The following is a 27,649-nucleotide window of genomic DNA, read 5'->3' as shown; positions in this document are numbered from 1 at the left end:
AGAACAGAATAGTTAATTTTAAGAAATAACCTTAAAGAAGTTATTGAAGAATCTAAACTTTCTTTGTCCTGAGGTACAAAATAACCAGATGATAAAGTAGATTGTATGAAGGGTATTTCACTAATTGTCTCTATTACTGCAAAGAGATGGTCAATTCCTAAGTAGCTGGCTTCCTTAGGCAATTAGAAACCTATGACGAATAGTTAATTTAAGAGCTGGTCAGTGGAAATCGTTCCCATTTTCAAACATTTTCTTTGCACCTCTAAAGCTATGGGGATGTCGTTGCCCTAGAGAAGTCAGACTTCAGGAAGCACGTAACATTTGCATCATCTGAAAGCTCAGCATCCTTGGATGTTCAAAGCTGCCAGAGGTGGGTCAGAATCAAGCTGAATGGAATCCCTGAAGGCTGCCATGTGGCTGGCAAGGCAATCTACAGATGAAATAGATGGCAGAGCTCTGACAGCTTGGTATTGAGATTTAACAGTTGTATAAGGTCTTGGAGGGTGAAGCCAGGGCCAAGACCAAATAGCTATTTAGAAGATCGCGTATCGGGAAGAATCAACCATATGATGAAAAGCAAACTCTAACTGAAGGAATTGGACTACTTAATGCTTTCCTAAAATAAAGCAAACTCCAACTGAAGGAATTAGACTACCTAATGCTTGCCTAAAATCTATTTTTTCTTCTTACTTCTTAGATGAAGGAATTAGCACCATCATATGTATACTTACACCTTGTTCTTTTGCGAGTATACTCACAGGTGTAGAATATCTTAAACTCTCTATATTTGACTGGGTATTTCATTGGGTATACCATATTTTCATTATCTATCTTGAGTTACTTCCCCAAACAAGTCTAGGGCTCTTCACCCTTCAGGCATCCAAAATTGCTCTGTAAATGACATCAACATTTTCCAGCTGCTGACATATTGCCATTTCTGAAAATGGAAGGGTTTGCTTCTATTAACAGTGCCACACAAAACTTCAATAGTTAAATTTAAATGAGAGAAAAAATTACTGGAATTTAAACCTTGATAACTGACTAACAATAGTATAACTTGTGATAAACCTTAGGAAATATGAAGGGAGGAAGGAAACTAGATGAAAGGAATAAAAAGTGATTAAACCAGGACACTAAAAGGACAAGCAACAGAAGAAAAAGGTAAATTAGGCTTAATGTCCTGAGCACAAGTATAATTTTGATTGTCAAGAGGACAACCTATAAGGGAAAATATTTGCAAATGTTACCTGAAAGGTTTCTGTCCAGAATATGTAAAGAATTCCTAGAAATCAACAAAGGAATAAGCATCCCAATTTAAAAAAAAAGCTGGGGCTCAGTCGGTTAAGTGTCCAATTTCGGCACACATCGTGATACCGTGGTTCATGGGTTTGAGCCCCGCATTGGGCTCTGTGCTGACAGCTCAGAGCCTGGAGCCTGCTTCAGATTCTGCGTCTCCTTTTCTGCCCCTCCCCTGCTCTTGCTGTCTCTGTCTCTGTGTGTCTGTGTGTCTTCAAATATTTAAAAACAATTTTTAAAAATGGGTGGAGGACTTGCACAGTTCATAACAGATGCACAAAAACCAATAAACACAAACATTGGTCATTAGGGAAATACAAATCAAAGTCACAATGAAATACCACTTCACTGCTACTAGTATGGCAACAATAAAAAAGGTAACTTTGGCTGTTGTGGAGAAACTGGGACCCTTACATGTTGCTGATGGAAATGTAAAATGGTATAGTTGCCATAGAGACTGTAGCAGGGGCACCTGGGTGGCTGAGTCAGTTAAGCGTCTGACTTTGGCTCCAGTCATGATCTCCCAGTTCGTGGGTTCGAGCCCTGCATCGGGCTCTGTGCTGACAGCTCAGCCTGGAGCCTGCTTCACATTCTGTATCTCCTGCTCTTTCTGACCCTCCCCTGCTCCTGAATGTGCTGTCTCTGTCTCTCTCTCTCAGAAATATTAAAAAAAAAAAAAAAAAAAAACACTGTAGCAGTTCCTCAAAGGTAAATGTAGAATAAGACCTGCACTTCTACTCCTTGGTAAGTATACAAAAGAATTGAGAATGTGACCCCAACAGATTTTTATATGCCAAAGTCCATTATAGCAGTTTGCACAATAGGTGAAAGGTGAAAATAACCCAAGTGTCTATCAGACAAATCAACAAATGTGCATACAATGGGCTATTGAGCTAGAAGGAATATAATTCTAGGTAAATAGTGTAATGAACCTTGAAAACATAAATGAGCTAAGGTAGACTCAAAAGGACAAGTACGATTCCACTTTTTGAAATGAAGACTGATTCATAGAGACTAGATTTGCAGCTAACATGGGCTGGGGTAGGAAGGAATGTAGAATAATTGCTTAATGGTCAGTTTCTTCTTGGCATGGTAAGCTTGGAAACCAAAAGCTTGGGTGGTGGTGCAAAATTCTGAAGGTAACACCACTACTAAACTAGGTGTATAATAGTGAAATGGCACATGGGTTGTTACAACTTTGTTTTTAAAAGTGCATGCCTTGGTGACTTAAAAAATAAAACAAACTTGGTCAGACTTCCTTAAATAGGAAAAAAGTGAAGAAATCATTTGGACAAAATTAAATACAGCTGAAGGAATTATAGGCAAGTGACATTAAAAGTACTAAACTAAAATGTAGACGACCATAAGGACAGAATATAATAAAGGCTATTAAATGCCAAATGAATATTCTGAATATACTACTTTTGGCCAAAACTAGAAACTATAGGGAGATGGATAACAGTATGCTTTACCGAAATGAGGGAATAACTTGCATCTATTAAAATCCTAATGATAGATCCTGTAATGGAAAAACAGAAAAAGATTAATACAGGTTATGAAAGTATTAGGATATAGACTCACATGAAGGGTATTTTCTCTGCTAAACTACATTCTATGTGGGAGACCAATGAAAAGAGTTCCAGGATTAAAATTGCTAATACTTTGAACCTTTTTTTTTTTTTTTTTGAAAGTAAAGCTATTGCCTGGCTCAATACCTTGTCTATTAATAATAGGTCTATTAATAATGACCTATTACCTATTGGAGTTTTGAGCTATATCTGAGAGCTATATCAGTTATACTCAATTTTAATCTGATGCATTCTATCAAAATTGAGCTAAAATGAAATACAGCCAAACCAGTGGTTTAGAGACGTTAAATTCCAATTAAGCACTATTTGGGCTTTGCCTAAATATTCTCCCTTAATACCAAGACTTCAGGGTTGAATTTACAGGCTGTAGTAAATTGTAGGACTGTAGTCCAAACTTGGCACCTCACAAGTGAGGACATGGACACAGCCCACATGCTGATGAAAGCTGGCTGATAGCCCAGGTCTCCTGGTTCTCAATACATGGCATATCCCGCCAGGGCAGCTTCCTACCCGGTGCTCAACTCTAAATGGCAACGTACCATGGACAGGGGCTTGGTGCTGCAGGACCACTGTAAAGTGTTCAGCTTCCTGCTGTGAGCCACACCCGTCCTCCTTTCCCTTCTCCTTTTTAACTTCAAGGGGTCTTTTACATGAGAATTATTTCCACGTAGAGAATTATTTCCAATTAGAGAATTGGACTTTAAGCTTCTAGCATGTACTAATGTGGAAAAAAATCTTCCTAAAGAACTATGAAAGCAATCGAATTCAGATTTCTTATTTTATCCTTGTGGAAAAAAACTGTTAAAGGTTCATTAACAGGTCAATTTTGACCTGAAAAACCAAGGGAATCAATCATAAGACCCTGTCTTCTTTTATGGTTGCTGTCAACTCCGTTTTGCTTGAAACTTGGTCTGGGCTTTAAAAAAACCTTTAGATTTTTTTTTTTTTTTTTTTTTTTTTNTTTTTTTTTTTTTTTTTTTTTTTTAGTCCTCCCTTGGTCTAATTCTGTTTCTACCCTGTTTGAGACTGCTGAGCCACTGATTGGGTTGTTAAATAAGTGACAACTTAATCGTTAAGTAAAACAAATCATTCTGAAGCTAGGCTATTTAGCATTACTCTTTCCATAGGGTCTACAAACTGGTCATCAAAAACATCCCCATTTCAAAATAATGAAGAATTGACACACTTCCTAGGTAGGGGAACAGATAAGAGTTGCAGGTAATGCTGTCATTGGGTCAGGCCAGTAAGTGGTTCTATTGCTCTCCTCCATATTTTGACATCCAGGGTGTTCTGAGCATGATTCTGAAGGTTGAATGGACACCTAGAAATAGAATTCTTTGCTATTGGAACAAGAGTATCTTTGTTCAGAGGCTTGCTGACCATTTTAGGTATTGAGACCCAAGAATAGAAAGTGGAATTAGAGTTAGAGAGGATTATCAAAATGTAATTGAATTCTAGACAAATCCCAGGTAAGACTTAAGATTTTTCTAAACTATTTCAAAAGGGCTCCAGGGAAATCAGTTGTGTCTTAGTTGTATTTTACCTCTTAAATTGTGGTAATATTGATGGTTAGGGATATCTTTTAAATACTATGATCTTCCTTTAGATGTGAGAAGGTATCTTATTAACTTGACTGATTTGAAATGAAAACTGAGGAAATCAGGATTGGCTCCTTATTGGTCAGTTTTGCAAGCAATCAGCGACTGTATTAGCGAAGAACACAGACAAGTAAGATCTGACCCTGCCCATAAGTTAAAAGCCTAGTATGTTCTCCATGGTTGAACAGCTACATACTACTAGTGGAAATGCTGACATGGTTCTTTACAAACATGTACAAATCAGAAATCTTAAAGAAAAAAAAATGCAATGTGATCCATGAGTATACATTTTTTAAAAATGCAAATTCTAAACTGATAGTTCAGGCAGTTTTACTTAAGGTATACCAGTTCCTGGGCTTCTCCGTTCCTATTGAACCAAATTACCTGGGAATGGGGCTCAAACATATGCATTTTTACAGTAATTTTAATGCACTTCCATTGTTACAGAAAAGTCCTTCACAGACACGAATGAAGTTCTCACCCAGGGGTGGAAATGGTCTTCAATCATGGGTTGTCATTTTTGTTACACAGTTTCAGAAACTGGTCTGAGAATGCTTACTGGGGATGCTTAGAGAAATACTTGACCTTCACAATTCAGTCGTCGTCTTTGAGTTTTTCGGTTTTCTCTAACACTCTAAACGTTTGGCTGAACTATATTTCCAAACACGCAGATGAGCAGGCGGTGGCTATGAACATTCATGGATAAAAGGGTTGGGTGGGGGACGGTTCTGAACACCATGCCCAGAATCTGAAAGTTTTCCATTCCCCAGAAGAACATTACCAACTCACACTGTTCTGTAACTGCTCTCAATCTTATGAGAAATACAGTAAAAAAATGAAGCCTCATGAATAACTATGTTTTGCTTGACTTAATAAAAGGCTCTCTCCTGCTGAGTTTAAAGCACCAAGTTACTGGAAGGACAGAAGTGTGACTTTTAGCTTTTGCCTGAAGTTAGTGTAATTCTCATGGTAGGTCTTTCATTCTTCTATGACCAGTCTTGTCAAACCTGTTTCTAGGGTAACAAACCTTAAATCTGAATATTGGAAAAGCTACCCTAAAGATGTGTATCCAAACCTTCATTTGCTGTACTGGGTCAACTGAGGTCCTGTATGTGAAGCAGCTGGCACATTACTTTAAAGATGATTTGCTATCAGGGGAAAACTATAAGGGCCTCTCAAACCCTATTTCTCTCCATTCCTTTTCTTCCCTATCCATTCTTCAAGATTTTCCTCCATCCTTTGCTAGTTCATTTACTTAATTCATTCAAACAACATGATTGAGCTCCTCTGTATAGCTAAATACCCTCTGCCGTTGTCTCCTAGGTGTTTGATTCCTTGATAAACAGCCTTATGAGATGAAAAAAATCAGGTTTTTAGGTATATGTGGGGAGCATGTGTATTAAGCCAGACTGATAGGGCAGGCAGGCACGGTGACTGTTCATCATGAGCCTCCAAAAGGTAATGCCTCACTATATATCTAAGAATGATGATGCCTAAATAGAGTGGTGGGAGCCAGAGTAGAATGCTGTACACATGTACAGGATGGTGCTAGGAACGGAGGGTAGCTGGGAAATGTAAGAGGACCCTCTCCTTTCCCTCTGAGTAAACCACAGGTACAGGGTTTATGGTACAGTATTGGGATTTATGAGAGATTTGTTACCCAGTGTCTAAGACAGACAAAATAACCAGTGGGCCAAACATGACAACCAATGATCATCAGCTTTCTTCAAGACAGGCTGGAGTATCTTTCATTGGATGAAATGAAATTTTAATAAGCAATGGCCTTTTTAAAAAAAAAAAAAAAAAGATGGGTTAACTGCTGTATCAGAAGCAAAAAGTACCCCTGAGTAAACAGACTTTGGGTTCCTATATCCTGGGTGGTTTCCAAAGTTCCTTTATCAAATGTGTAAACCAGTTGGTGTCCTTAAATGTGGTGGGAATTGGTCATGTCTTAACCATCTGACTGTAGCCTGTAAAAATGGTTCTTCATATAAACCTTCACAAGGGTTCTTCTGGGAGTTAGTAAAGGAACAGGAATGTTTGGAAGGAGAGATGAATCCATAGAATTACATACATAACAGTAGAATGAGAAATCTCCTTGAATTCAGATAAATACCCAGACATGTGTCTAGACAATCCTAGAATTCCTTTCACTGACTAAAAACAAATGCATAGGTCACAATTAACTATGATAATCCATGGAAAGAATGTGCTGTTACTAGTAATTCAAAAATGATGGAGGACAGCAGATGGGATCTGGTTTAAAAAACACAGAACTTGAAGCTAGGGCCAAAACCAGAGCAACTGCAGTGAAGGTCAGCAGGGTTTGGAAGAAACTGCTTGGAGTGTAGAGTCAAGGATATACAGGTGAAAGGGGGCTGAGGAGCATTCTCAAAAGGCCGAAATCTGAGGGATGTTTGCTTGCTAATACTCACTTGGTCCCCTCCTTCTTGTGCTCTGCATTGAATAGTAATGGTGTGAGGTTCAAGGTTACTACAGTGGGTGCTGGATAGGAAAGGCAGAAGGGATGAAGACAACTTTGTATTCTCTGTAGTCTGAACTGTTTGACTCTCACACTGAGAAGCTATTCACATATTACTTGAATATATTAAAGTCGTCCACATCTGGGAAATTAGAAAGGCTTTGGGAACAGTAAAAAGGAGGGCAGCCAAAGCTGGATGGTGCTTTGAGGGTGAACAATGTGACAAGATAGAGCAAGCAAGGGTAGAATCTTCAAGGAGTTAAATCAGGACGAGGAGTTGAGGATACTTTGGGGAAGGACAGGAAGTAGAGACAAAGTACTGAACATGGATGGTCCTAGAATACCTACCTGGAAATTAGAAATGGGAAGTAGAAGTACGGAAAGGGGAATTACGCTTGATGGCCTTTCCTTAAAGAAGGCAATAAGGTCATCTGCTTGGAGAATGTCTGAGGTTGAGAAAACTTAAATAGGAAGATATTTGAAAGATCTACTAAGGACAAACCAAAGGACTGACCACAATGAGGGTCCAGGCAAAGTTGGAAAGCAGGGATCTATGGCTCCATGAAATTAAGTGGGCTACCTTCCCTAACAGTTCTTAGTTACAGGAGTATAGCAACTGTAAGGTCTGGTGGTCTGAGTGATCCAGGGTTGGAGTTTTGTTAGGCCAATGAGGAAGCAGGTACTAGGACATGAAGGGTGCTGGTGATAACTTATCAATCAGGTGATCTACTATAGTTTCTGACTTGAGGGTTCCTACCATGTAGCCCAGAAAGTATGGTTAGATGTGGAGAAAGAAGCCTCTATAACCTGCAGTTTCCTGACAGAGCCCATGGGCATGAAGGGCCAGTATATGAATACTAGTCCTCTGCTTTAAATGCCCAGAAGTGGGACACTTGGGTGGCTCAGTCAGTGGAGCGCCTCTTGATTTCAGCTCGGGTCATGTCACAGTTCATGGCATCAAGCCACATGTTGGCCTCCATGTTTGGGATCTTTTCCCTCCTCTCTCTCTGCCTGCCCACAGTTCACGTGCACATGCTTGCTCTTTCTCAAAATAAAACTTAAAAAGTGGTCAGAAGCAACAAAATCTGAGACCAGTCCCTTCTTTCCTTAATCATTTTCCTTGAGAGAATGATGAAAAGAGCAAGGAAGTCCATAAAGTAGGCCAAAGCGGCAGACTGACAAAACATCAGCCCTGCTTCTTTACCACCAAAATCACTTGTTAATTTTTCTCACTAGTTTCCGGTAACCCTGGAGAGTATATGCTAAGTGCTGCTTTATTGAGCATATTGTCCCATAGCTATGGCTGAGTCTGCCATGCAGAAAGAAGTCAGCTGTCATTCTGGCAGGTTTTGAGCTCTGTGGGCCATTAAATGGCTGCTTCTCCTTGGGCAAGCATCCTAGAGGACAACCAAGGACGTGTCCTCCAAAAGCCCAGCCTCTCCATGATGTTTCTAAATATGAGAAGTGCTGGTCAGCAGAGAAGTGGTTCCTAAATTCTGCACCTATGGGCAGAAAAGGAAAGGCCTGTGGCACGCAAGGGAGAAGAGAAGGTAGGTTGAGTGGGTAGAGGCCCTGTGAGGCCTTTGTTCCAGGGAAGTGACAGCACAGCTGGCCAGTTGGCAGCTTGTCTGGTACTGTGCTACCCTTGGGAAGGACAGCAATCTGTGTGTGGCTGCAAGCACCACTGTTCCTGGACACCGGCCCACTCACCTGCAGGCTCCTGGGTAAGACAGTGCAGTATGGCGGAGGCAAAAAAAAACAAAAAGAATAAGAAGGGTATCTCATTTCACCCAGGAGATAAAATGGCTACAGAGACCAGGGGAGGGAAGAATTCTTCTCTTCAGGTTTGCCCTGGTGTCCTGGTAGGTGCTAGCCTCCGTTGATCTCCCAGGAGTGGGGGAGAAGAGGTAACCCATTTGCTTCCTGTCCTGGTCTCTTGATGAGCCTTTGGACTCCACTTCCTAGGCTGACTCCTGGCGATAAGGGACCTGGGCATAAATCTGTCAGGTCCCAGAGGAGAGACTCCCAGGACTTCTCAGATGCTTGGTTTCAGGTAGTGAAGCTGGGAATTGGCCCCAGCATAAAGGCCAGCAGAATACTGGTGTTGAGCTCATTTTATTTAGTTAATTCTGTTTGTATTTTGCAAGTTTTTTTTTTTTTTCAGGAGATAGGATATGATAGCAAAATGAAGCATAGTCCACTATTCCTCTTTGACCTATATGTGCATATGGCTCTTAAAAATGCCAAATGCTAAAATTTTAGGCAGTTATATTTGTTTCTATACTTTAAATTCATGTCTTACAGATTTGGAGTCTACTTATAAAAACAAAAAATAGAAAAGACCAAAAAGGTACACAAGTATACCACCCAAAGGGGCTACAAAGTTGATTTATAAATGTAAATGCAATTTTAATAACGTTTTTCTGGAGCTAGATGTGATTTCTAAAACTCAAAGCAAGTGAAAATAGTCACAGAAAGTTTTGACCTCAAAGAATGAGGGAGTTGATTTAAGATAACAAATGCTATTATGTATTCTCAACCGAAAGTATACTGATCAACAAAACAAGTCCAGAAATCCAAATACATATATGAGAACTTGGATTATAATAGTGTGGCATATCAAATCGGGGAAAATAAATAGCATATATGGTGATGTAGGGAGAATAAAATCATAGGTTAAATTCTCAATGGCTCAAAGACATAAAATCAATAAAAGTAAGAGAAGGTATTTTCTATAACTTTGTAGTGAGAAAGGCAATTTTAGTGGCTCAAAATTCAGAACACTTAAAAGAACATACGAAGGGGCACCTGGGTGGCTCAGTCGGTTAAGCATCTGACTTCAGCTCAGGTCATGATCTCATGGTTGGTGGATTCAAGCCCTGCGTTGGGCTCTGTGTTGACAGCTAGCTCAGAGCCTGAAGCCTGCTTCAGATTCTGTATCTCCCTCTCTCTCTGACCCTCCCCTGCTCATGCTATCTGTCTCTGTCTCTGTCTCTTTCTCTCTCTCTCTCTCTCACAAATAAAAATATTAAAAAAACTTTTTTTAAACATACATAAAGATCACATAAAAACAAATTCCTGTGGAAATAACCACCAATGTCGAGTGACCAGCAGTAATACATTGGGAATACCTAGATAAATCACGAAAAGAGACAAAAAGCTAATCCCTATAACTTGTTAGGGGAGAAAAACCCCAAGAAACTTCTAGAAAGGTTTATATGTTGTAACACTTAAGACACCAGCACTATATTTATTCAATCACTAAGTTTCATGACTTACTATTACTATTGCTATCATGTTTCGGGGACCTAAGGTACAGAGAAAACTTGTTACGTTGCAAAGATGAGGAATGACAGAGTTAGTGAGACTCTGGACTTTTACCTTATAACCCAGATCTACAACCAACTAGCTATATAAAACAAGATAGAAAACTTTCTAAAGATACTCAAAGTCCTATATAAAAAAATTAATGCTACACCATGATACTATTTTCACTGTCCCTCGAAGTTTCTTTATAAATTTGCATTAAGAAAAATTTTTGAACTGCTTGAAGGCAAGAGGTGGTACCTAGTGGCAGAGGCATTTAATTGAGGATTTATGCATGATGTCAGTTTGTGAAAACACAGGTTCTGAATAAATGTGACACAGCTTGCCTTTCTCCTATTTCATAAGCAGTAATGTAGAGAATACAGAGTCAGGCATAGCCTTGAGGAGGGAGGCAGAAAAAAAAAAGCTTTCTATCTGGACCCATGATACTAAAAAGTTACTCCATGAGTTGCAAATAGATTTCTGAAATGCAAGAAAAAAAATGTAAACTGGTGTCTTTTCCTGTTATAGGAAGGATTGTGAAAAATAGTTGTTCACACTTTTTCTACCTAACCTATACCTTTACATGATAAAGACAGTTGGGGAATAAAGTATTTTCTCTTCTTACATGACCTCAGCAAGGCAATTGTTGAGGGGGAAAGGGTTTGCTTATTTTATATATTGTAGTGAAGTCCTGGCTGCCTCTAAACATGGGAATTGGGTTTATGAAAGGATGATGAAATCCAAAGAACCCTAGGATCATTCTTAATCTAATGCGTCAATCTTTCATCAATTCTTTACTCAAAGAAGCTCACAAATAGAAAGTGCAATTGATTTGTAATTACGTTCATTTTCCTCAGAATTGGATGAAAGCCTTGGCAACCGTAAAATGACCAAGCTGGTAGCAGTAACCAGGGGAAGCAGCAGCAAATCTCAGAAATGTCTAGTGCAGGAAAACTTAGGCTGTCTAGGCTGTGGTTCCCTAGGTTTGCTGTATGTTGGATTCGAGCAAACTTGGAAGGTCAGCCATCTCCATGAAGTCTCTCCCACACTACAGATGTAAATATTTCATTCTTGATCATAACAATATAGAGGACAAAACTATACAGAAGAATACAAGGGAACACATAATAATGCCATTGTTTTTCTAATTCACCTTCCTGGCAAATGTGAAGACCTCAGATTCTCCCTGCTAATAGATCTCCATAAATTCCTACTTTACCAGAATGGGCTTAGATCATCCACACCACGCTGAAATCTTTTTTTCTTTTTTTTCCTTAGAATCATGGACACTTTTCTAGTTGAATATCCAGTAACCCCACCTCAATATTAAGAGCTATAAAAAGTTCTGTAATTAAGATAAAAACAATACAGTGAACCATCCAACATCCTTCTCAACTACTTTCCAAGACTCCTGCACCTTTAAATATAGTAGGCATAGATTCTTACAGCTACTTGTTTTTCTGTAGAACAAATTATCTGAACTCAAATTCGAATAACTTTGGCTAGACTTTCCAAGAGCAATTCATGGTCACACAAATAGGATAAGACCATATATGGAAACACCTAGTGTGGTGCCCTACTCACTTTAATTTTGCCAATGAGGTGGGTGAACAATGGTAATATATTGCTTTAAGTTCCATTTCTGTGACTGTTACAGAGGCTAAGTATTTTCCAGTCAATTTATCTTCCTTTTTTCAGCATTTATCATTCATTTTGTATTTCTGTTCATATTTCTATTTTATTTCCTTATGGGTTGTCTTTTTGTTCATCAAAATGTAGGTACTTTCTATATGTTACGAATGTGAACCCCTCGTCTATTCATACAAACAGAAAGTTTTCTTTTGACTAGCTATATTATTAGCCATAAAAATGTTCTCATGTAGTCACATATGTCTAGATCTTTATAGTTTGTGCATTATGGACTTCAAAAGCTATTGCCCTACTAAGTCATCTTAAAATTATGGAAAAGTCTGATTTGGGCCTCAGGGTGAATGAGGAAATGAAACCTACAAGGATTTTTTATGATAGATTCATAGAAATATCAGTGCAATGATGTGGGAATAATCATTGGATAATGAAAGGAATGGAAAAGCCAGCTAATTCACACTGACTGGGATGGGGTGAAGGAAAGGAAGACCTTTTACAATTCAGTAAATGTATGAAACAGGGAAAGTGAACTATTATGAAGTAAAGCATGAAATAGATGGGAAGAATAAAATTGTCAATTGTGACAGTAACATATGCTAAATTTCTTTATCAAAAGGCAGAGGTAGGCAGATGCTGTTTTAAAAATAAGCCTTGAAAATATAAAAGGAGCAAAGACAACAAAATGAAGAGAAGAGAAAAAGATGCACTGGAGAATTTCAAATGAGGAAAAAATATGGTAATACTAGTTTCAAATCAAGCAGAACTTAAGGCCCAAAATCTGGTCTCAGGAGTTAGGAAGATCAAAAATTGGAGTTAGGGCTATCAAGGCAGTCCAGATTTCAGGAATCAAGACTCTGGAGTGAAGGCACCAGCAAAGAAGGTATTAGCATGAGCCACTTTTCCCAAGTATTCATTGCCCAGTTAGTTAGAGGAAGCGACTGAGGGGCTGAGTAGCTGAAGAGTCAGCAGCAGTCCTTATGGTGCTGAGGAGATAGGAGTTCAGACTTGTGCAGAATGGAGAACTCTTGAGGCTTTCATTTGAGGTCATGAAGGAATACACCCTAGGTGCAAGGGTAAACTAAAAACCAGTGCTTATGAAGAGCCAGCCTAAAATAAGCTCAGTCACTGATAGGATTAAGGAGACTTGCTGTAACTGCTGAAGCTGAAGAACCCCTATCAGGGGAAAAAAATATTCCCTTTTTTTTTTTTCTTTTTTTTGGGTCCAGTAGTCAAAAAAAAAAAAAAAATGAGGCATATAACAGAGCCAAAGGAAAAACCTCAGAAAATTGAAATGCCCCAGGTAACTCAGCTATACAGACACGTGTGATTCAATATTTAAGAAAACAGATAAAAACATGGAGAATTATTCCAGAGAACTAAATACATATAAAAAGAACTAGAAATATCAAAACTAAAAATACAGTGACCTATTAAGGCTGTAATACATAGATTGAGCTGCACATTGGAGGTAGCTGGTGAGAGGATTAGTAATCCAGAAGAAAAGGCAATAAAACTATCCAGACTAAAAAAGACTTAGACGAAAAATATGTAAAAAAGTTGAGTCCTAACCACGAAAGTTTTACCATCCATGAAACTGGAGTCCAAGAAATGTGTTAGAGAGAGAATGTGCCAGAAGCAGTACTTAAAAAGATAATCTAGCAACTTTCTTGGCCATTATCCTAAAACATGGAGGAACAAATTTAAGAATGGATACAAGCACCATGCAGGACAAAACCAAAGCTAAACCACATGTAGGCACATCAAAGTAAAATTGCTAAGGTACAAAGAAAATCCTAAAGCAGCAAAGGTTGGCAAGAGATGGTAGTTTCTAAGGAACACCGCTAAGTCTGATAGCTGAGTTCTCACAATCAAACGAAATCCTGTAAGCTAGAACTTGAGAATGCCACTTCCAAATTGCTGGAAAGCTAGAAACTTTGAATTATTGACTGAGCAAATATTCTGCTTAAAAAAAAAAACTGTTGAGAATAATCTGAAAGAAAACTACATGGTTATTCTAAAAGAAATTCCTCAGAAGTAAGGAATATGAAGGCCAACAGAATCATGGAAATGACCAAAGTCATGAACAACAACAGAAATGGTCAGTATGTGGGAAGTAGATCACCGAGATCCTAGGGGTTTTTAAAAGGATTCTTAAAATTAGGACATAGGTAATCTAAGGGTACACAGAGTTAAAATATTCTAAAGGTTTTCCACTATCCAAGAAATGATAAAAGTGATTTGTTAGACTCTATTAGGTAAAATACATATACATATTTCTAAAAGGATTTAAAAGAAGGGATAGCAAGCTTATCAAGGGGAACAATGAATAATTCTTGATCAGGCCACAAGAAAGAAAGGATAGAGAGAAACTAGAATATAGAATAAATGGAACAAGAGAAAGAAAAAAAGTAACTGGGTGAATTTAACCCCAAATACTGTATATCTGGGTTACATTAAATAAAAATGGAGTAAATACTCTAATTAAAAGGTAAATATCGGATTAAAAAAATTTTTACTTGCTTGAAAGCAATACACTTTACTAAATGAAAAAAGTGACAGTAATAGATTCAGAGTGTGATAACCAGAAGGGAACTGGGATGGCCATACTAAGATCAAATGATGTAGATGTTAAGGCAAGAACTGGATTTAATAATATAGAATCAATATAAAAGAAAATTTCAACTTTGTATGTAGCTACTAACCCAAGGCAAGGTAGAAAATATAAATAACCACTGAAGAAAGGTTAGAGTTGTAATTAAAGATCACATTTGAAAAGGTAGAAGGATGAGAGATTTAGAACTAAATTCTATATAACCTTTAGAGAACATTCCTACTTAAAAACCATGGGGTGTGTGTGCGGAGGGGAGAGTAATGTCCCAAATTTATTTAATGTAGCTAGAAAAAGAATCATTGTAAGGAAAACCCACTCACAAGGTTCTCCAAAACCAATTTCATTTAGGAATGTACTGCGGGAAGGCAAAGACAGTTCAAACTGAGATCTATCAAGAAAACAAGATTTGATCCAGTTTTTCCCCTTCAGTTTATTGATCTATCAATAGATGGTGAAAAGGCTCTATGTCCATTGGTACAAGAACCTGTTACTTTGTGTACACAAAATTCTATCTCAGCTAAGTATCTCAATGTAAGATAGAAATGGAAACACTACTGGAAAATTCAGAGTATTTATGCTAACTTCCTTGAGGTTCTTTAGAACTTTTTTTTTCCTTTCCCAACTGTCCTCTACTCAGCCTACTCAGCCTTCTATCTCAGACTTGTGGTATAGAGCCTAAGTAACCTCCGTTTTTGTTTTCTTATCTGCCTTCTCCCACCACATTGTCAGAGGTCTCCAAATACATACCAGTATATTCAGTGCTAACCACATAATAGCTATGCTGTAAGTATGGCTTCATTGATGATGACGCTTACTAGCACTTCCACAACCTTTCCAGCCTGCCTTCCTCCTGGGGTGATGGCTGAATGGAGCCATGTCCTCCTGTGCAACTTCTCTGCACCTCATTTCCTGTAAGGTGCTTTAAACACTGCCGTTGGTAGTCTTTGCTCAGCAACAGCCCTTACTACTAGTGCTATTGAGCTTGACTCAGATGGGGCCAGGGCTGTTGGTACAGCAGAAGGTAAAAGATTGGTAATGCTCCTAGCATCTCTCTCCCCAATGGGACAGTATACAAGGGTAAAACTTGACCATAGCATTGCTTGCTTCCTTTGCATTATTGCCTACTTTTGCTAATCACCTCTTCCCATTTGTTTCAGTGCTCCTCAACCCTGGTTGCACCCTTAGAATCACCCTACCATGGACCAATTAAACACAGTGCACCCCAAGGGTGCAGCTGGGATTGAGAGCTACTAGTCTGTCTTCAAATGCAGTGAGTCTAAGATTGCATAGATCTAGAAACCACAAACTTTTTTTTTTCTTAAAGCAAAGATGGTTTCCTAAAGAAGGTGGTGATTCAGCAGTAAGAGCAGGGCTTGGTGTCAGAAGGTGGGAGTCCCAGCCCTGCCACTAGTTGGAGAGCTGATCCTACTAGCTACAAAGCCTTTCATGGCTCTGGTTCCCTAATAGATCTCATTAAGCTTATTTGATCAATCTACCTCAAACTGCAATAGGAAGTTTAAAATGGAAAACAGAGGACTCGTTGCAACTTCGAAAATCATGCAATTTGTTAGCATTTCTATCATAAATTTGGCACTGTCCTATACTGGCTAGCTGTGGGAGTCCTATTTGCTAGCTGTGCAGGAGTCTTCTCACTTGTTGAACGCCAGTTTCCTCCTCCATAAGGTGGAGTTACCTACTCTGTAGAGGAATCTGTAGCAGCAAGGCAAGCCGTAAGAACTGAAAAACACAAAATACCCTCTTGTGGTAGCTATGAACTAGGACTTTTATTACCCACTGTGGACAGACTCAAGATTTTGGTGTCCAGCCTGCCATCAAATACCATAGTCTCTCATGTTAGTAGATGTGGGTACCCTGTGGCCATAAGCAGGTGCAGTATTCTTGCTTGTAAAGCTTTGCAACTTTAAAGCAAATCCTCAGGGACTGTTTGATGACAAACCAAGTCTGCTGGGGTGGCAGGTACAATTGACTTAGCTACTTGGGAGCTGCCCCTTTGGCTTCCATTACCTGGGTTTTCCTGCTTGTTGGATGTGTGACAGAAGATCAATGCTGGTGAGAGGTGAATGTGTGTGATCAACATAAAGGGCTTGAGATCCTCTCCTGTGTGGTGACCTAACAGGAGGAGTGTTTACAGAGGCACGGGGCAGGCAGAAACACCTTGTCCCTGAGTAAGTCCCCGCCTCTGTCCCCACCTTCTGCCTCTGAGTTACAGAATCTGGTACCTTTTTCTTTTTCTCCAGGCTCCAGAAGCTGTGTGTGCTCCAGCATGGGGCTCTGTAGTCTTCAGCTGACGGCAATTCTAGTGATAATACGTGTTGAGGTCTCTGGGGGAATTCAAGATGTAGAGTGGTGAATTTGAAAGTGTGAAATGGTGAAAAAGCATTTGGAAGTGGATTTGGCACAGTTGGGTCCAATTTTGGCTCTGTAGGTGCAGATGGTCTTAACTGTGCAAACTTTACATTATCAGCCAGTGACATTCATAGACGCTTCCTTCCTAAAGCAAACCTCATCATTATTACATTGTAACTTACTTTGCAACAACAATAAGAGCAGCAAAAAAAATTCCATAGGTTCAGGGTTTCAGGTTTTAGTGCAACAAAACAGAACAAGTCCCTTTGGAAGGCGTGAACTGTGCTTTCAAATGAGACATTTGAAATCCTGTACCCAACTTACCCACTGATATGGTCCAAACAGCAATGATTTTCAGGAATGCCTTCGTTCTGGAGTTGAATCGGCTGTGATGAATAGGATTCTGGATGGCAACGTAGCGATCCAGTGAGATGGCACAGAGGTGCATGATGGAGGCCGTGGAGAAGAGCACATCCAGGTAAATCCAGACAGCACAGAGTTTGCTAGGTAGAGGCCACCGGTAACCTGTGATGCAGAAGGTTAGCGTCAGTCAGGAATCTCAGGCCTCCGGTGTGTGGCCTCCCCAGAAGGGTTTCCGTTCTGGGGAAAGACACCGGTGGTGGCAAAGGGCAGCACAACACATTTTCAATACTTTAAAAAACCTGAAAACAACTGTCCTTAACTACAATAAAATTATACTAGCTCAAGGACACAAAGTTTGGAAATTTCTTAGGGCTGGCATTCTGCCTGCGTGTCGTGGTTAAGGTGGGTTGTTTTCATGATTTCTCTTGCTCTAGCTTCTCTGCCTAACAAAATTGACCTTTATTGTTTTTAATGAGCTAGCAGTCTCGGTGTATTTTGAACTTCTCTATTGAAGCCCCTCTTGCAGGTACTGCCTTTAGCTCACATCTTACACATGCTGTTGGTTCCTGGAGGTTTGACTCACCTGTTAGTCACTCAAACTGCTCAGCCTTGCACCATGGTGCCATATGCTGGTCTCCCGATAAATGCCATTGGTATGAATGAATAAATGAATTAAAAGGTCCAGATGGAGATTATTTTTATTTGGGAAAAAAACCCTAATGTTTAGGGGTGTTTCACTCCAATTTGGGATGTGGCTAAGGGAAACCTGCAGAAAAGTATGGTGTTCCTGTCCTGACCATTGTTTCAGAGTGGTGGCTCTCAAACTTGAGGAAGCCTCAGAATTTCATAGATGGGGTCTTAAAATGGAACTGCCAGACCCCACCTGGAGGTCCTGATGATGTGACTCTGCAGCAGGAGGGGGAAGAGTGTGGAGATGGAAGAAGTGTCATTTCTAACAAGTTTCCAGGTGGTGGTGCTGGTCCGAGGATAGCACAGCAGTGGTGGTCAGCCCTCACTGCAATTTAGAATCAACTGGACAGCTTTTCTCTAGGTCCTGGTGCCCAGGAGTGTGGGCAGAGGAGGGCCCCAAGCAAAGTATTGCAGAGCTGTCCCTCATGATTGCAATTTGAAGAGCGCTGCAGGGGGGCCCATGAGGCATATTCGAAGTGTCCTGACTTTGTTGGAGAGGGGATCAAACAGGTAGGTAAACCCAAATTAGTTTTGATAGCTGTATATGCAATGATGTTATATCTGCGTGCATGTGAAAAGGCAAATCCTAAAGATTACCTTTTCTTTGCAATATTCCAGACTCACAAAGTTGAACAAGCTATATTCGCAAGCATACTCTAAGAAAATGCCACCGCCTATATTTAGGAAAGTAAAGGGTGCAGGACACTAGCTTAACTTAATGCCTTTCACTCTGATCATTTGCAAAACAAAGGAGCTAAACCAGGAGCGTCTTCCTTTGCAGTGCCTGGAGGGAAGCCACACTCCGCCTGGTCGGAACTGATGTTGGCCCTAGGAATTTGCTCCACAAGGAGGTGGCGGTTGGGGCGGGCCAACTCTGGTTTCCGAGGCAAGGATAGGGATGGGGCATTTCCTCCTCCTGCGGTGACCCATTCAGGGAGAGGTGTAACTCCCGCTGGAACCGGCTGCATGTGGAGTGGCCGCCGCTAGGGGGCGCAGTTGCACCCTGAGCGGGAGGCACTGGCCAGGTCCTAGCTTCTTAACCCAGCTGGCGGGTGCCTGCCTCTCACCTGCCATGGGGCCATCACGCCCTCGCGCTGTGGTTTTGGTTTCCTGACGGAACCTCTGGGAGCCATGCGCCACTCCCCGAGTTTGCCTTCGAGAGGGGTGGGGTTTTAGGGAGGGAGAACATTTTGCAGCCTGTCTGGGAAATGCCAGGCAAATTTAATGAAATCGTTCCAGTGTGACATTTGAGTGGCCAAACGGAGGCTGGCTTTGCAAGGAGCATTATCGACCCTGTGCAAGCCGGCGCCTGCTCTGCGTTGCCCATCTCCTTCCTCCTCCACGCTCCGCGCTGGGATGATACATATAGTTTTGTTGTGTTTCTAGCCCTCAAGACATGGGCAGAAAATCCCCTCTTAAAATGACCGTAATGTATTTCTAGCTCTGGGTGACTGTTATGTGCCTGTGTCAGCAGACTAAATATTCTTTTAAAAAGAAATCCGGCTGTATTACTCATAATTTGAAAAGAACATCACATTCTGCTTCCCGCTGAAGCCGTCCCAGTGTTTGCTGACTTGCTAAGAGTCTTGACTCCTTGAAACTGTAGAAGACAGCAGGATTAATGTCTTCCCGTTTGTTTTCTACCCTCCTCCAAACCAGTCGGGAGGAGGTGATGTAGATGTATTTTTACAGAGTCGAGGGTATAATTCAGAGGCAGACTTCCAAATTAGCTTCTCTGGGAAGGAAGCAACTGACACTGGAGTCATTCATTTATTCTAAGGGAGAATCTGCATATTTTAACATTAAACACACAGCACCACTAAGATTCTCTCTGCACATGTTCTAAGGCAACTGGGAAGGTTTTTCCACTCCATCAGAAGTGCTGAAAACTGTGTGACAAAGATAAAACTGTTTTGTCCCAGAGGCTGGAATACTTGGGAATCTATAGAAGTGAAAATCAAGTGGATTCAGAATCACAGATAAATTATTGCTTTCTGATTCGTATTTGGGAGGTCAGTTAAAATTACTACACAAAATGTACGTGTTTCAAAGCCCCAAACTCTCCAATGATCATAGGTTGTCTGATCTTGGAAGATGCGAAAGCTCACTTGTTAAACTTAACGAGTATAACACGGTAGACCCTTGTCTATAAATAAACCCTGGTGTTGAGTTTGTCCCTTGAGCCCCAGCTCATCTGCTCATCACATGCACATGCTGTCTGTTACCAGTGTAGGTACAGTTGGGAAACTAATGCCACTCACCATATAGGATGGTTAACATGGACACGGGCATGACAAGGAAACCCAGCAGCATATCAGCTATGGCAAGTGACATCAGGAAATAGTTGGTGGCGTTCTGCAGCTTTTTCTCTAGGGACACTGCCATGATGACGAGTATGTTTCCAGCAATGGTTAGAATAATCACTACAGCTGTCAACAAAGCAGACCAGTTTTTTTCCTGGAGATGAAGTAAGGAGAAGCAGGGTGGCGAGAGACAGCCCTCACAGGAAAGGTTGGTTCGATTTTCCGAGTCCACCGTCCAGTTAAATACATCTGAAGTGTTAGCTTCTCCGGAGTTAAAGTCATTATTGTAGAGCCTTGTGTCATCACTTAATTGCATTAAGGAGTTTGTAGTTGAGCTCAAAGAAGCGTTTTCTTCAAAAAGAATATCCATTTCTAAGCCGGAATTGGTAGCAGGCAAAGTAAAGGAAAACTAACAAGTTAGAGCCTCAGCTCGCCATTCATCTTTCTGTCCTCACGCTCTGTCACGCGGAAGCTGGTGTACATGCTGAGATCCTTTGGTTGCCTTTTTTCCCTCATGATCACAATGGTAGTTGAACTGCAGTGGCTCTTTATATTTCTTTCCTTCACAGTGTTCGTGGATTCCTGTTGGTTTCATTTTTTTTTTCCTTCAAAGCAAGGTCAAAAAAGCAGAATGAACTTTTTTAACATAGAGGCTGCAGAGTTTTGAGGATTCCATAAGAAAAAATGTGATCCTGGCCAGAAAAGAAAAGTTTGGTGATTACCAGGAATCTCCCTGAGCTCTGTCTCATTCTCTTGGTTAGGTTGATCCCACTAGTATAGCCACAGCAGTATTAAAATAGCATGCAATCCAAAACACTGGGGTGGTATGCATTCTACATTAAGAAAAGTCAATTAAAAATACATCCAGTGTTAATCCCATAGTAATTGGATCTAGCTGGGGTTATAGTTCTAAGTCTCAGGCTGAATGTCGGGAATTTCCATTTGCATTATTCTTAGTTAATAAGAGAAGAAAAAAAAGTCTTAAGCAAAGATGAGACAACTTTCCACACTAGCAATTCTCATGGAAATGGTAACATTTTGGCCAAGCACGATTTCAAGCCAGAAAGAAAAATTACACGGCAATAAAATACGGCAGCATGAGAACTTACATTTGTCTTCAGAGTCCACACGTTAGACCTACTTTGCTGCTCTGTGACTTTCCGCATCCCTCATGGTAATTAAGCGAGTGTAGAGTCCCTTTTTCTTGAGCATCGACCAGCATAATAGGATAGTAATTTGATTTCTCTCTTTGCTGACTTCAAAAACTGCATGCACGAGTAGAACCACTTCCAGCGCTGCGCGGTCTGTGTTTGCTGGCTCTGCCCCCACTCAGCTGGGTTCCTCCCTCCCTGTGCGGCTTGCCTGAGCCAGGCACACGTTTAGAAATCATTCATGAGCCCCTCACAAAGTCACACAAAAGAAATCCCGCAGGAAAGTAGGGAGAGTTGCCAGTGCCAAGGGATTCGTGGTTTCCACGGGAATGGACCAGCTCTCCAGCTGCCTTGTTCACTTCACCAGACCTCCCTCTATCTGCATGTCATAAACTGCAAGGTAGCAACAGCCAGGGAGGGCGGACCAAACAGGCTTTTTTTTTTTTTTTCCTTCCCCTCTTGTTTCTCCTTTTTGCTACATGTTAACACTGGGAAGTTTTCTGTTGTTAGAAACTGGAGAAATCACCTTCTGTACAGATGGCTAAGGCAGGTAAGCTGCTCTGTGACGTTTTTAGGGTGAAGAGATAACATAAATAAAGCTAGAAAATGGCATGTCCCGGGAGCACTGTAAGCATTCATTGCTTCCATCCAGAGCCTGTAAGTGCTTATGCCTGAAGTGCAGTTATTGACGTCAGTGACTTGAGCTCAGAGTGGCCAAGCACCTCTTGGGCGATACTCAAACTATTAGTAGCATTTTTAGTTATTAAAAGCATAACACCATTCACCTAACTTATGTTCTCTAGAAATCTATCTAGAAGTAATTTAAAACCTCAGATGTGGAAGACAGGTTTTTTGGAGAGAATTTTGAAAACCTCCTGCTTTACTTATTAAAAAAAAAAAAACAGAAACAAAAACAAAAAACTCTTAGGTTTCTAAAGAAAGCAGCTCTGACTGACACAGAAGAGGAGTATATGTGTATACACAAGCTATCTCATTTTTACAGATGAAAACAGGAGTCTTTCCCGAATAGCACGGTTATCTAGGTTTCTGTTATTTTAACATTCTCTTTGGACACATTCTGTCACTTGGGTCGCTTTGACAGGTCTTGGAACAAATCTGTACCTTGTTAGCAGATGATTTCTCTCAACCCCTGACTTAAATATTCAGCTGCCATACTAACTGCTTCATCTGTGCCCTAGAAGACCTTGACTCTGCATCTTTCTCCCTACCCTGGGCCTGCTTCTTAGTGCTTATTTCCACCTATTCTCTTAGTCATGGAATCAACATCTCTTTAGACAGCTGACTGTTAGGAAGACTCTTCATTCGTTCTCACTGCCGGGTCTTCATCTGCCATGTCACTTGTGTGGACTCAGGTCTCCTCTGGCACACGCCTTAACAAGCTTACTGGGCTGGAGCACCTCCTTAGTGGGGATTTGCCCTTTCTGCCACCCCCCTGCCCCTCTGCATGCCTCGGACAAGGAGTGTGTGATTGCCGGGCACCTAGAGCAGGGAGTTGAGCACCCAGGCTCTGGGTTCTGACTCCTCGGTTCTGAATCCCAGCTCCGTAACTCAAACAGCAGAACCCTTGACAATCTAGCTGTCTTCCTCGAGACACCATATCCTCACTTGCAAAACGGGAGAAGAGTAGTCTCTCCCTCAAGATGGCAATAAAACTAAAAGGAGGTCGTGCATATAAATAATTAACCCAACATGCTTGAAGGATGTTCTTAATGTCGGTGGCTTCTATTAATAGTCCTATTGATTTTATTAAAACAAAACGGACATCATTTTCATTAATTTGTGCTTGCACTCCTTTAGTTTGTCCCTTGTGAGGCACAACTCGTGTCTCTGCCTGTCCCTCCCCATTCCCACTTTCTAGGCCTGGATTCCTGTTTTCTTCTACAGGCAGCCTAAGTGCGAGTGAACTTGAAGGTTTGATCATTTTAAAACATTTGTACTTGAAGTTCCCTGCATTGGGAGTGCTCCCCACCCCCGTTAGTATCCATCTGGCAAATTCCTACTCCATTGTCAAGGCTCAGGTCCAGAAGTAAGTCCTCTGAATTCCACTCCTGCCATTCATTACCTGTGTGACGTTGATAAACTGCTTAATCTTTGTGCCTTAATTTCCTCATCTGTAAATAGGGAAAAATAATACCAACCTTACAGGATTGATATAAGAGTTAAAATGTACCAGGTATGGGGTACCTGGGTGGCTCAGTCCATTGAGGATACAATTCTTGACTTTGGCTCAGGTCATGATCTCTCAGTTTGGGAGATCAACCTAGCATTTGCTCTTTGGTGAAGGTACAGAGCCTATTTGGGATTCTCTCTCCTTCTCTCTCTGCTGCCTTCCCCAAATGTGTGCATATGCTTGCTCTGTATCAAAATAAGCAAAAAAAAAAAAAAAAAAAAAAAAAAGAAAAAGAAGAAGAAAACAGAAGAAAGAAAAAAAAAAGTACCAGATGTATGTGTAAATTTAAGCAATCTGCAAAGGCTAGTTGTTGGCTTAGGGTTTCCCATGGCTCTCCTTCTCCCGTAAGGAGGCCCCTTCAACTTTATATTTCAAGCCTCACAGCATGTTGGCAAGGACTACACTTGCCTTGCTGATGGTTGTATGCATAGTGCTTAGCTTTGTTGAGTGAAATGTGTGACTGATGAATACCTGCTCACATGTCTGTCTTGATTAGATAGTAGACCGCTTATCTCTCTACCTTCAAGACCAAACATGGTGTTTCCTGCTGAATTTTGCAAGAAGAAAGGAGTTGACAGCCTGTATTAAAGCAGAACGAGGGAGAAACAAAGAATCTGTTTTTCATTACTTTGTCCAATGGGATACTAAATCTCACTGAAAAAGGTAAAGAGGAATGTAATTGAAAAATATTGTTACAAAATTAAAGCTTTTTGATGATATATTTTGTATTATGGATTACTGTGTTTTTCTTAGAGAAATCTGATCTTAGGCTTCATGTCTTCATGAACACGTCAGTTTCCAGTCATTGCGAAGCCAGTCCATGACTTTCTTGGTGTATTGTTTATATTGTGAAATCATTTTAGTAGCCATTGGGGTTATTTGCAGTTGTATGAATACTTGCCAGGGATAGAGCACTGTGTATAAAACTCAGGGTCTTGGCTACTAAACTTAGGCAGAGCTTGTCTATTAATAGCGTGGGAGTGAGATTTGGTAGGAGTGGTTTCTTAAAGTTCAGACACTCTTGAGCTGGCAAGAGAGGTGCACATGGGCTGCTGTGGTGAATCACGGAGGTGCAGCCCCGCTTCTCCTAAAGGGCAGAGGCCCTCATTTTCCCTGTTGCTGGAAGTGTTGATAACTGATGGCTCTCATTGGATTCTCGCTGTAAAAATTACCCTCAGCCCAAGAGGCCACCTTGCTCATAGTCCTGCCTCTCCTCTAGGGTCTGCTGTGAGGGTACAAAAGCCTGGCCCCCTTGCCTCAGGACTGGGCACGGTGGAGGAACCATCCTGCTGCCAGGGTCTCTGTCGCATGTGCCGAGGCCTCTGTTGCGACTGCAGCATAATTAATCTCCTCCCTCTGCCCAGTCCTGCCTGCCTCGTTATCCTACAGATACGGATCTGGAGCTCAGCAATCTCTTACAAGTGAGTCTGAGTTACTTCCTGGGGAGCATAAGGCCTATATTTAAAAAAATTTTTTTAATGTTTATTTTTGAGAGAGACCGAGTGAACAGAAGAGGGGGGGAGAGAGAGGGAAACAGAATCTGAAGCAGACCCCAGGCTCTGAGCTGTCAGCACAGAGCCTGATGCCAGGCTCTAACTCCTGAACTGTGAGTACCTGACCTGAACCGAAATCGGCTGAGCTACCCAGGCAGCGCTCCTAAGGCCTATCTATGTATATACACATGTACATGCACACACACCTGTGCACGTGCATATATACACATGTGCACTCATATACACATGTGTACACGCACGCATGTACGTGTCTACATGTGTAGATGTATATATGCATTATGCGTATATACATGTGCACGTATGTAGGTATACCTACATACACATATATACTTACATATATACACCTATACATACACACACACATACATGTATATATATATTACACATATATATCTCCAGTTTTAATTTTTTTACTCATCCCACTTTATTTTTTATCTTTTTAATATAATTTATTGTCAGATTGGCTTGCATACAGCACCCACTGTTCATCCCAACAAGTGCCCACCTCAATACCCATCACAGTGTGGGGTGTGGGGGAAAGGAAAAGTCCTATATTTTTAAACATGTGTTTTTAATGCTCATTCTGGATGAGCTTAGTGTCTTAGAGTACACAGGAAAAAAAAAAAGTATGATGAATATATTGTTTTTTGGGCACCTGGGTGGCTCAGTCAGTTAGGTCATGATCTTAGGCTTAGGTCATGATCTCGTAGTTTGTGAGTTCAGCCCCATGTCGGGCTCTGTGTTGACAGCTCAGAGCCTAGAGCCTGCTTTGGATTCTGCGTCTCCCTCCCTCTCTGCTCCTTCCCGCCCCCCGTGCTCTCTTTGTCAAAAATTAAATAAACACTAAAAAATATTCTCATAAGTTAGGTTAATGATTGGACAGTTAGCTTTACTATCTACTTCCACAAGGAATTTAAGGTCAATAACCCCAAAATGAAACTTACTTGGGGAATAATTACTTGAGTACCTAATTGGACCTTGTTTAGGGATATGTTTTGCAACGTTTTATTCTGGGAGGGTTCACTGAAAGATGATTGCCTAAATCAGATGTTGATTTTTTTTTTAATCGCAGTGGTATTTGCAGCCCTTAATTTTTCTCCAGTCAAAATTTAGTGGCCTCTGGAATATTAGTGCCTTCCAGATGTTAATATATGTGTGAGGGAAATTGCTTAAGCAAGTAAATATGGAATATGATGCATCCTATTGCTTTCTCTTAGAGATCTGCAGTGCACTGTAAACATATTTTTTCCTTTACATAGTTTATTGTCAAGTTGGATTGTATATAACACCCAGTGCTCAACCCCATAAGTACTCTCCTCCATGCCCATCACCCCCCTTCCTCTCTCTCCCATCCCCATCAGCCCTCAGTTTGTTCTCAGTATTCAAGAGTCTCTCCTGGTTTGCCTCCCTCCCTCTCCCCCACTACTTCCCCCCTTCTTCTCCCCCACGGTCCTCTGTTAAGTTCCTCCTAATCCTCCTATACATGCAAACATATAATATTTGTTCTTCTCTGCCTGACTTATTTCACTCAGCATAACACCCTCAAGGTCTATCTATGTTGCTACACATGGCCAGATTTCATTCTTTCTCATTGCCATGTAGTATTCCATTGTATAGATCAACCGCATCTTCTTGATTCATGCGTCCGTTGATGGACACTTAGGCTCTTTCCATGTTTTGGCTATTGTTGAAAGTGCTGCTATGAACGTTGGGGTACATGTGCCCCTTTGCATCAGCACTCCTGTATCCCTTGGGTAAATTGCTTAGCAGTGCTATTGCTGGATCATAGGGGAATTCTATTGTTAATGTTTTGAGGAACTTCCACACTATTTTCCAGAGGGGCTGCACCAGTTTACATTCCCACCAACAGTGTAGAAGGGTGCCGATTTCTCCACATGCTCCACATCGTTGCCAGCATCTAGAGTCTCCTGATTTGTTCATTTTAGCCACTCTGATGGGTGTGAGGTGGTAACTCAGTGTGGTTTTGATTTGCATTTCCCTGATCAGGAGTGATGCTGAGCATCGTTTCACATGTCTGTTGGCCATCTGGATGTCTTCTTGGAGAAGTGTCTGTTCATGTCTTCTGCCCATTTCTTCACTGGATTATTTGTTTTTTGCGTGTGGAGTCTGGTGAGTTCCTTATTGATTTTAGATACTAGCCCTTTATCTGATATGTCCTTTGCAACCATCTTTTCCCATTTTGTCAGTTGCCTATTAGTTTTATGGATTGTTTCCTTTGCTGTGCAGAAGCTTTTAGTCTTGATGAGGTCTCAATAGTTCATTTTTGTTCTTGATTCCTTTGCCTTTGGGGATGTGTCAAGTAAGAAATTGCTGTGGTGGAGGTCAAGGAGGTTGTTTCCTGCTTTCTCCTCTAGGGTTTTGATGGTTTCCTCTTTGACATTCAAGTCCTTTATCCATTTTGAGTTTATTTGTGTGTATGGTGTGAGAAAATGATCTAGTTTCATTCTTCATGTTGCTGTCCAGTTCTACCAGCACCATCTGTTAAAGAGGCTGTCTTTTTTCCACTGGATACGCTTT

General features: G+C 40.9%; 1 protein-coding gene across 3 annotated transcripts in view; it reads right to left on the bottom strand.

The window, feature by feature from the left end:
* The window catches only part of HTR2A (5-hydroxytryptamine receptor 2A), a 58,010-nt gene extending 36,251 nt beyond the window's left edge, over window positions 1–21,759 (bottom strand). Inside the window, exons 1-3 of one of the 3 annotated variants that reach the window (XM_039220710.1) lie at window positions 21,365–21,759; window positions 20,214–20,947; window positions 17,224–17,424 (exon numbers count right to left, since the gene is read on the bottom strand). In XM_039220710.1, coding sequence (XP_039076641.1) covers window positions 17,224–17,424; window positions 20,214–20,625 — 613 coding nt within the window. In that variant the 5' untranslated portion in view covers window positions 20,626–20,947; window positions 21,365–21,759. The remainder of the gene's footprint in view (window positions 1–17,223; window positions 17,425–20,213; window positions 20,948–21,364) is intronic. The other 2 variants (XM_039220711.1, XM_039220712.1) reach the window with 2 other exon arrangements.
* Between the last annotated feature and the right edge of the window lie 5,890 nt (window positions 21,760–27,649).

This window comes from Hyaena hyaena, unplaced genomic scaffold (genome assembly GCF_003009895.1).
Source record: "Hyaena hyaena isolate Hyena2069 unplaced genomic scaffold, ASM300989v1 scaffold_905, whole genome shotgun sequence".
Taxonomy (NCBI): Eukaryota; Metazoa; Chordata; class Mammalia; order Carnivora; family Hyaenidae; genus Hyaena; species Hyaena hyaena.
This window is presented reverse-complemented; position numbering and strand designations above follow the sequence as displayed.